At 42.0% G+C, this 10,994-nt stretch overlaps 1 protein-coding gene across 1 annotated transcript in view; it reads left to right on the forward strand.

The window, feature by feature from the left end:
• Window positions 1-3,929: 3,929 nt before the first annotated feature.
• Window positions 3,930-10,994, forward strand: part of LOC103272791 (ubiquinol-cytochrome-c reductase complex assembly factor 1) — a 52,400-nt gene continuing 45,335 nt past the window's right edge. Inside the window, exon 1 of the mRNA XM_008070257.2 lies at window positions 3,930-4,038. Coding sequence (XP_008068448.1) covers window positions 3,931-4,038 — 108 coding nt within the window. The 5' untranslated portion in view covers window position 3,930. The remainder of the gene's footprint in view (window positions 4,039-10,994) is intronic.

The following is a 10,994-nucleotide window of genomic DNA, read 5'->3' on the forward strand; positions in this document are numbered from 1 at the left end:
CTCCTAGAAGGCCCCTGATATTTTTTTGCAGCAGGCATGATTCAGGAAAGCAGCTGGCAGGAAGGGGGATGGGGTCAAGGACTGGGCTGGGGCTGAGAGAGGCCTGAGGCTCAGCATATATGTCACAGTGCAGTAAAAAGAGCACAGGATTGGGAATGAGAAGCAAGGAAGACAATGCACACTCTGGGAGCACCTCTCCTGGAGCCAGGCACCCTGCTAGCTGCTTCCACATGCACTGCCTCGTCTGAGTCTCACAAAAGCCCTCTGCGGTAGGAAGTATAAGGCTCATATTACAGAATAGAAAGCTGAGCATAAGGTGGTTCCGTGACTCATGCAAGGTCACACAGTTGTTAAGAGATGCTGCCAGGGCCGGCCGTGGCGGCTCAAGCCTGTAATCCCAGTACTTTGGGACGTGATATTTCAGTTGAGGCCTGAAGGAGGAACAAGGGAAGAACATTCCAGGCAGAGGGATCTACATGGGCCCAGGACAGAGGCAGGAGAAAGCTTGGTAGTTTCCATGAACGGAAGGAAATAAGCCCACCGGGTGACCGTCGCCCTGACCTCCAGCCACCACACACCCTCATCTCTCTCCACCTTAGTACCAGGCTATCGCAGGATGGACTTCCTGGGTGGGTCATGAAACCTGTCCAGACATTTCCTGTCTAGGAGCCTCCACAGTTCCCTTTCTTAGACACTCTTCTCTACTCCAACCACCTGGCCAACTCACCTCAGGCTTCAGACCTCAGCTGAATTTTCCTGCTTCAGGGAGCTCTTCGACGGCCCCAGGACCCAGTCAGTCCCCCACAAACTCCCTGTACTTCATCAATCTTAGTGAGGTTGTGATTACAATGGTGTTCATATGATTGTTAAACATTTTCCCACTGGGCTGTAAGCACCAGGAAAGCAAAGACCTTGTCTATTCAACGTTATGTTCTCAGCCCTAAGAACCAATAAATGAAGAAATAGGGGCTATGCCGCATAAATGACACTCATGCCCCCAGCAGTGGAAACACCTGAAGAAGCCGAAAGATCTTAAAAGTGTGTTTAAAGAAGCAACTGGCAAGGCCAGGCATGGTGGCTCAAGCCTGTAAACCCAGCACTTTGAGAGGTCGAGGCTAGAGGATTGCCTAAGTCTAGGGATTTGAGACCAGCCTGGGCAACTCGGCAAGACCTCGTCTCTACAGTAAATTAAAAAAAAAAAAAAAAATTAGCCAGGCATGGTGGCACTCACCTGTCATTTCAGCTACTTGGAAGACTGAGGCAGAAGGATTGCCTGAGCCTAGAAGGTCAAGGCTGCAGTGGCCATGAGCGTGTCACTGCACTCCATCCTAGGCGACAGAGTGAGACTCCAACTCCAAAAAAAAAAAAAGCAACTGACTCTCATTGGAATGTTGTTGATTGAAAACAATTTTGTTCTTTGCTCCATTTAGTGTGGTGTGTGGTAGTGGTTTATCTACTTTAAATTAAATAAATGTAGGTTTCATTAGTCCCAATAAATCACTGTGATTCCTTTAAAAACAAAAAACTCATTTTCCAGTCATAATGAATTTTTTTTTTTTTGAGTTGGAGTCTCACTCTGTCGCCCAGACTGGAGTGCAGTGGCTGCTCCCGGCCACCGCAGCCTCAACCTATTGGGCTCCGGCGATCCTTCCGTCTCAGCCTTTCAAGTAGTCAGAATTACGGGTATGCGCTACCATGCCCGGCTGATTTTTTTGATTTATTGTAGAGATGCGGTCTTGCTGCCCAGGCAGGTCTCGAACCCGCAGGCTCAGGCAATCCACTCACCTCAGCCTCCCAAAGGCGCGGGATTACAGGCTGAGCCACCGAGCCCGGCGAATATGGCATACTTTATCTCCCCAGTTAACTAACTGCTCCTTGAAAGCTGGGTTCTAGTTTTAGCCATCACCCCATAGTATCCAGCCATGTACCTTCACACAGTGGAAGCTCAGTTTATGTTCATTGAAGGGATTGTCTGCCACTATCTTGAAAATGTCTTCACTTAGCTTTAGCTTTTCAAACAGGTAATCGTTTGAACCGACTGCTATCTGTAAGGGACATAGAAAAAGCTGTGCTGTAAAACAAAAACCACGTCACCCATGTCGATAGAGTTAAAAAGTTTATGGTCTGAGAAAACCTGTGCCTTTTAAACCTGAGAGGGCAGGTGTATTAACAAACTACAGAATTTTCAAATAAATGAAGAATTCCATTACCTCACTATTGCTCTTGATGAATTAGCCTCTGACGACACTTAAGCATCAAAACACACAGTGTCTTTTCAGGTGAGAACCTGACATGAATGATTTGATTAGCTTTTTGAAAAACCTTGTGAGACAGTACCGTTGACCTTTCCTGTTTGTTTCTGCCTTGGAATGTACCCTGTGTCACATAAAGTAGCCAGATCTTTTTCTGTGACCTGTTTCATTATTGTCAAAAAGTGTTATTTCTTAGATTCTACCTGGGTTTAGAGGTTATAGATTTAGAATCATAACGTCAGAAAATCTTACTAGAGATCATGTAGTCAACCTCTGTCAGCTGAATTTATTCACCTCTTAGTAACAGGCAAGTTCTCTACTTTTTGAAATCATCCATTCTATCACTCAAATCTTTAGATACACTCATTAGAAACTTTTTGCTTTTGTTGTTCAGTGTTGAGTGACTCTTTCTCCCTCTGTGACCCATCCCTTGGTTCTGATTCTAACTTTTGGATAAACAATTTAATCACTTTTCTAGTATCTACATTTTTAAAAACGAAAAGAAACAAATTAAATTTTTGTGTGTGTGTGTGAGTTGGAGTCTCACTCCATCGCCCAGACTGGAGTGCAGTGGCATGCTCCTGGCCACCGCAGCTTCAACCTGCTGGGCTCCAACGATCCTTCCGCCTCAGCCTTCCAAGTAGCTGGGACTACAGATGTGCGCTACCACGTCCAGCTAATTTTTGATTTATTGTAGAGATGAGGTCTCGCCAAGTTGCCCGGGCGGGTCTCGAACCCGTGGGCCCAGGCAATCCACTCACCTCGGCCTCCCAAAGCGCTGGGATTACAGGCTGAGCCACTGAACCTGGCCAAATTAAGTTAATTTTAATAAAAGGTTTTATTTAACCTAATATAACTGAACTAATTCAATATGAAAGCAGTATAAAAATTAATGTGATATTTTATATCCTTTTTCTTGAACTAAATCTTTGAAATCTTAAACTTGTAGCACATTTCAGTTTAGATTAGCTGTATTTAAAGTGCTCAGTAGCCACAGATAGCTAATGACTACTGTATTAGACAGTACAGGCCTATATCCAGCTATATAGACTACTCTGTGGTGTTAGACAAATTACTTTCCTTCTTTAGGACTCCTATTTCATCAGTAAAATGCAGGATTCAGACTTGTATTCTGATAACTAAATTTGGTCTCTTGTCTGAGAGAACCTTCTGTAGTACTCTAAATAATCTATATCTTGATCTGGGTGGTGCTTACCTGGATGTATATATAAATAATAGGTAAAAATTTACCAGGCAGTATGCTTAAGATTTATATACTTGATAGTATCTTTGTTATACTTCAATAAAAGTTTTTTTGTTTTTTGGTTTTTTTTGAGTCAGAGTCTCATTGTGTCGCCCAGGCTGAAGTGCAGTGGCACACTCACGGCCACTGCAGCCTCGACCTGCTGAGCTCAGGTGAGCCTTCTGCCTCAGCCTTCTAAGTAGCTGGAATTACAGGCATGTGCCACCACGCCTGGCTAATTTTTTGATTTATCATAGAGATGAGGTCTCACCAAGTTGCCCAGGCTGGAAAAGTTAAAAAAAAAAAAGTCGCTTGCTGTTTTTTTATTTAATGCCCTTTGCTAAAATTACTCTTAGATGAGCAGACCTTCAGTGGAAATGTGTAAAGTGAGAATTGCAAACAGCCAGTGACTCTCTCTGTCTTCTTTTCCTCAGGATGTGTCTAGTCCGAATGAAGCAGGAAGGCCGGAGTGGGAAATACATGTGTCGGATCATAGTTCATTTTATGTGGGAGGATGTTGAACAGCGTGGCAGAGTCATGGGGGTAAGTGAGTGCTATCAGATTCTAGTTGTGCACAGCTCTGGTAAGGAAATGCCTGACTTGAGGTTGGAGTGTGATCTGTTCTGGAATGGCCTTGCTCTTATATTTCTGTGAAGTGCTGCCTAATGTCAAGTGACAGTTCAGCCAGTCACTTTTTCTGCTTCTTTGGAGACTGATGTGTCACAGATACTTTATTTATGTGTTTGTACACATAATTGTGATAAGTCATTGTGAGGACATGCTGAGTATGGAGATGGCACTATAAAACCCAAAACATGGTGATAGGAAGGATGGATTTGGTGAATGAAGGGAATCAAATAATAATCCAGTTTAAGGATACAAACTGGGCATGGTGGCTCATGCCTGTATGAGGAAGACATGAGGCCAGAAGATTGCCTGAGTTCAGGGGTTTGAGACCACCCTGGGCAACTTGGTGAGACCTCGTCTCTACAATAAATCAAAAAATTAGCTGGGTGTGGTGGCATACTCCTGTAGTCCCAGCTGCTTGGGAGGCTGAGGTGGAAGGATTACCTGAGCCTAGCAGGTCGAGGCTGTGGTGGCTGTGAGCGTGCCATTGCACTCCAGCATGGGTGACAGAGTGAGACTCTGAGTCAAAAAAAAAAAAAAAGATACTATACTTTTGACACCAATTCAATATTTGAACCAGTCCTTCTAAAAATTAATTCTGATGGGAAGACCCTGATATAAGGCCTGCATTGTCCTCAAGAATTGAAATGCAAGCTCCTTGATCACTGTTAGCCGAAGATCTTGACAAGTTATCTGCTGAAAATGTATATTAGTACATTTAATAATTAACCTGTGAAAGGGGAATATATAAATATATTTGTCACATGGAAATATATGAAACCAAAGCATTAGAATACAGTTGGTTACATAAATAGTGATCTCTTCTTTGTGTATATTATGTATTTTGTTTGTCTAGACCATGTTTTAGTAACTTGCAGTTCCTTGTTATTTCCCATTTCATTCACTCTCAGCTTGGAAGCATCCAAAGCAGAACCATGACTGGGTCATGAAATGGGTTAACTTAGTTTCTTTCAATACAGAGCAAAGTTCTCCCTGTAGACTGAGAAGTAAATTAAGTTTATAGGTGTATTATAAAAGTTACACGTGCTTATAGAATAAAAATCAAAGAGTAAAAACCATTTAATGTAAAAAAACAAGTGTCTTTTTCCCAGCCCATCTCCCCAGAAATAAGTAACCATTGTTAAGCCTTGCTGTGTATGCTGAAGCTACCTGGGGTCTGTCATCCAACAGCCAATCGTTAGCATACAAAAATATATCACTTTGCAGATTCCAGGAGTTTTAGGAGTTGTAGGCCAGAAAACAGGTTAAAGACCAAATATATATTTCAAAATATTTCACAAGGTCACAGCTGCCTGGAGTGATATTCTTAGCCTCTAAGGTATTCATCCAGCTGAGTGTTCCCACATGTCCTCAAGTAGTTACTACCCAACTCTGTGGCAGCACACGGTGGACATAAGGTGGTGTCGGCAGTCTCAAACCATCCCATTTAATAATGACCAGTGGTACCCCCTGGTCAGCCAAATCTTTGGCTGACTGCTAGGCAGCCACTCTTCCATTTGTGAGCCTGTTTTTCTTATCATTGTTGACTAACTCTGCTGGAAATTGGGTCACACGAGCCATATGGCCACAGCTCTCCCTATCCTGAACAGCTTCCTGAGCCATAAGTTGTTGCCTGGTAACCACAGGAATCTCTTAATTGCCACTCCCCACAATGAATTTCATGGACCTCCATGGATCTCTTCATCACAGTGTTCCACGCATTGAGCCTTCTATGTTGCTTTGTATTAATGTCCCTTCAACTTAACTGTAAACTTTATAAAGGCAAGAAATGGTCTTATTCAGTTTTTTTGCTTCTGCAGTAAACATTGAATGAATAGTTGAATGAATGAATAAATTGAACTTCTGCCTCTGGAGTTCTGCTTTATCTGTATTTATTTATTTATGTATTTATTTGTTTGTTTGTTTATTTAGTTGAGTCGAGGTCTCACTCTGTCACCCAAGCTGGAGTGCAGCAGCAAGTACATGCTACAACACCCAGCTAATTTTTTGGTTTTTTTAATAGAGATGAGGTTTTGTTATGTTGCCAAGGCTGGTCTCAAACTCCTGGGCTCAAGTAATTCTCTTACCTTGGCCTTTCAGAGTGCTGGGATTATAGGTGTGAGCCACCGCGCCCAGCCTGGAATTCTTTTTTAAAGTTAACTTATTTATTAAATAAATCATACCTGATTTATTAGTATCTGGTCCAAGTGTGCATCAGTGCAGTCCTGCAGGAATTTGTCTTTCCTCCCTCATTTTATCCAACCATATTTTTCTATCTCAATTGTTGTGGATAGGGTGCTGCCCCATAGGGATGTGTTTTAGGTCAGTGTTTCTTAAACTTTAATATGCAAACAATCCATCTGTGAAAATACAGATTCTGATTCAGTAGGTTTTAAGGATGGGGCCAAAGAGTTTACAGTTTAAGAAAGCTTCCAGTTAATGCCAATGTTGCTACTGACTCAGGATGGGGTAGGGGACAGCTGTACATTGAATTGCAAGGTTTTAGGTGATCACTCAGTACAGGCTCTTAAAATGCCTTCATAAAGAGAAATGCCCAGGTTCCAGTTTAGTTATAACTATATAATAAATATATAAATAAGAGATGATTTAGAAGAGTTGGGGAATTACTATTATTGCTTTTCTGTTATACCTTACCTGCTCTCTTTCTAGCCTCATGGTATAAACGGACACCCTTTGTATAGGGAAGAAAATTGTATATATAATCACTAAGTTGTAAGTGCATGCAGGTATGAGTGTAAGAGTGTGTATGTGTGTGTGTATTGAGGGGATCTCAGTCTTCTGTGTGTATAACCCAAAGAAACAGGACATGTGACTGGAGTAGGCAGTTTGGAGCCAGTCTGGCCTGGTTCTCAGCCTGGCTGGCAAATCTTTTCTCTTCTGTGCTTCCGTTTCTTCACTGACAAAAAGGTGGTGGGGAGGCTAACACTACATGATCTCTGAGTTTCTTTTCAGCTTTGAAAGCCTATGATTTGAAGGTGGTAATTTGCAAATCTGTCTCTGTATTATTTAACATCAGAGGTGTACCTCTGCAAGAAAACTCATATGAGAAGTAGAATTTATAAAACCGATCACATACCAGTGATTTTTCTCTTCCGAAGACTTACAGGCCATTACTTTGAATGAATTGGTATGTGGAAGATCAAGAATTAAGAGCTGCTTTTGAGTTAATAATCAGAAATTTGCATCAAGAACTCCTTTAAAATTAGGTTCCAGGCTCATGTATTTGGTGGGCAAATGTTCATTTTACAAAAATTTGCTTTTTACCAGCTTTTGGAGCCAAACTATTGTGAAAAACGGGGCAGACTCATATCATTGGGGAAACTGGTACAAAAAGCAAGTGTTAAATTTGAGGTTACAAAAGTCACATCAATAATTTAGAGTGTTCTGACTTTTAAAAAAACATTATTTGGGATTTAAACATATAAATTAACTGTGGAAATAAAGTTCATTATATCACCTCATCTGGTCTTGTTTTATTTCATTAACTGCTTCTTAAAAACCTTTGTGAGCTGAGTTGCAGCTGAAGAGGTTGGAGACCATTTTTCCTTGGGCCCTTGCCGCACTCCTGAGTGTTGGTAAGAGTAAAGAACTAAGACTTGACACAGCTGTAAAAACAGACAGCGCCTTTGGCCTCAGCACTTTCCTGGTGCAGGCAGATTTCAGATGTAAATTTCACTCTCTGCCTCTCCTACTAATGAAGTAAGTTTCTTTTGCCGGGTTTGCAGCCAGGTGTGTCCAGTCTTGTGGCTAACTGGGCGCTTTACTTAATTTTTCCATTTGTGACATTTCAACCAAACTTAAAAAACAAACATAAAAATTAGCTCAAGGCAGTGGCTCAAAGTGTTAATGGTAACCTTAGGCTGGCTAAACGACTTCCTCTCAGTTCTGCCCTGCCAGACATCTCCACCTTGTGGCTCACGATGAGTAGGCTCAAGCTTTCCAAGCCATGGAGACAGAGGTGGGAAGAGGTGGGGGGGCGGTAGTTAAGAAATTACAGTTTTCCTTACCAGTGGTCCCTGGCATGCCAGTTGCCTCAGCAAGACTTCTAGAATAAGAATACACCTCATGTCCCCCCATCGTCCCTTTACTTCCTTGTAGCTGAGTTGCTTGATAGGATGGTGAAGAGGACCTAGGAAGAGGTAGAGGAGCATAGGCTGAACTGAACTGCTGTGTGCAATTCTGCTTTGCTTTTCAGAACCAGCATTTGCTTTGTAAGGTCCTCTGTGATCGTACTCCAGACTACCTTTCCAAACTCATTTCCCCTAGTTCTTCTTGAATCTTAAATATGTGAAACCTTCTCTAGCACATGTACCTGGGACTTAGTAAGCACTCAGTGAAATCACATTCCATTGCTGCTTCATGTACCCTTCGCTGCAGCCAAGCTGAATGCTGTGCTATTCCTTTCTTTTGTCTTTCTTCATTCATAAGTACACCCAGATTGCCCTAACACCTCAGCATCAGCTCCTTCATGTCGTTCCACACCTAACTGGAAACCAAGCCCAGTTTTCCCTAGCTGGAAGTACTACAGTGACTTTTTAAAATTTTTTTAGAGACAGGGTACTTGCTCTGTTGCCCAGACTGGAGTGCAGTGGCATGATCATAGCTCACTGTAGCCTCAAACTCCTGGGCTCAAGGGATCCTCCTGCCTCAGCCTCCCGAGTAACTGGGACTCCAGGCATGTGCCGCTTCGCCTGGCTAATTTTTTAAAAACTTTTTTTTTTTTGTAGAGAAAGAAGAGTTAGAAACTTTCCTGTATTTGAAATTAAATTAAGCTCAAAACTCCTATGTACTTGATTATTTATCTCTCATGGCCATTTTAACCTTCAATTATAGATTGAAGAACTCAGAGTTCCCTGAGTTCTAATTCGTCTTTGTATTCCTAAGTACTTGAAATGAAGCTTTATACTTCATGAGCATTCGGTAAATGTTTTCGCTTGAATGAGTAAATGAGAGTGAATATGATCTTGAGTTTACCTCATAGAATTTCTGTAGAAGGGTCATGACCTGATCCCATTTTTCAAAGCCTTGGCTGCCTCAGGGCAGTCACTGTCCTGCCTTTTTTATAATATCCTTCCTTAAGTACTCCTCATACTGAGTACTCTAGATTCAGCTCATCATCTCAGAACAGTTTACCTCTCTAACCCATCATATTTCTTTTGCCTCCAGTCTCCTTGTGTGTCCTGTTCATTTGATATCTTTTGTTACATAGTTATAATGCAACTTAGAGCTATGTACATGGGGCACAACTAAAGCCATTTTCCTAATCTCTCTTTTAGGAGTAACTACTGCTTCTCTTAAGTAAATCTCACTTAAGAGACACAATAAATAGCTCTATAAACCTGGGGTTCCTGTCTCACTTCTGATGTCTTTACCATCAATCCAGTGCTCTAAGCTAGAATTCTTCAAGTCATCCTCAACTCCTCCCTCACTGTCTGCATCCAGGTGGTCTGTCAGTTCTTTGCCCACAATATCTCCAGACTGTATCTTCTGCTTCATGGTAACCATTATCTCTCCTCTATTGCAGATGGCTTCTGAACTAACTCCTGGACATTCCCCACTCTTGTAAACTCTCTCACCATAAAGCTGCTAGAGATTTTTTTTCTAAATTCCACATCTGGTCATGTTCCTCTTAATGTTAGAAACCTCTGAGGACTCTTGTTACATATACATTCAAACTTCATAGCAATGTGTATAGAGCCCTTCTTAGCTATGTAGGAGTATGTGCTTGTTCTTAGAAGACACATGGCTGAAGTATTTCGGGGTAAAATGTTTTGATATCTGCAACTTATCTTCAAATGGTTTAGCAAAAGAAAAGCATGTATGTGTATGTGTGTGTACATATGGATAGAGATAAAGCATATGTTGCAAAATGTAACAATTGTGAATCTAAAGATCATACAAGTAGTTGTTACATTACTCTTACATCTCTCTTTTTTAAAAAAAAAATTGAAATTCTTCAAAGTAAAAAATTGGAGAGAAAATAAATATTCACATTCTGGCTCCAACCCACCTTTTTAGTCTAATCTCCAATAAACTGTAAGCCTTCTTCTGGAAAAAAGTTCACGTGCATGCACACACAACACATGTTCTCCTCATGCCAGAGTTTCACTGGTGTCATAGTATCATATGTTTTTTCCCTTTAGGCTTTTGCTTATGCTGTTCTCTCTGTCAAAAGTGGTCTTATCCCCTACCTACTCTGCTCATAGCACTGTAAGACATAACTGGATAGTAGTACATCCTCCAAGAAGCTTTTCCCAGCACTCTCTAGTAATGTTAGTATTTTTTTTTTTTTTTTTGAGTTGGAGTCTCACTCTGTCACCCAGACTGGAGTGCAATGGCGGCTCCCAGCCACCGCAGCCTCGACCTGCTGGGCTCTGGCGATCCTTCCGCTTCAGCCTTCCAAGTAGCTGGCACTACAGGCGCATGCAACCACGCCTGGCTAGTTTTTGATTTATTGTAGAGACGAGGTCTCACCAAGTTGCCCAGGTGGGTCTCGCACCCACGGGCTCAGGCAATCCACTCACCTCGGCCTCCCAAAGCGCGGGGATTACAGGCTGAGCCACCGAGCCTGGCTAATGTTAGTATTTCTGACCACTCCATCCTCTGTATTGCTGCAACACTTTGCACAAATTTCTGAGATAGAACTTATGATAGTGTGCTGTAATTTTATGTAGGTCAATCCTATTAGATGGAATAAAGATCCTAAGCTTTCTGGTATCTCACACAAAATGCCTAACATAGTCTTTACTCAAATATATGTTTGAAGGCCGGGCTCGGTGGCTCAGCCTGTAATCCCAGCACTTTGGGAGGCCGAGGTGAGTGGATTGCCTGAGCCCGCGGGTTTGAGACCT

This window comes from Carlito syrichta, unplaced genomic scaffold (genome assembly GCF_000164805.1).
Source record: "Carlito syrichta isolate Samal-C Ts95f unplaced genomic scaffold, Tarsius_syrichta-2.0.1 Scaffold313246, whole genome shotgun sequence".
NCBI classification, from domain to species: Eukaryota; Metazoa; Chordata; class Mammalia; order Primates; family Tarsiidae; genus Carlito; species Carlito syrichta.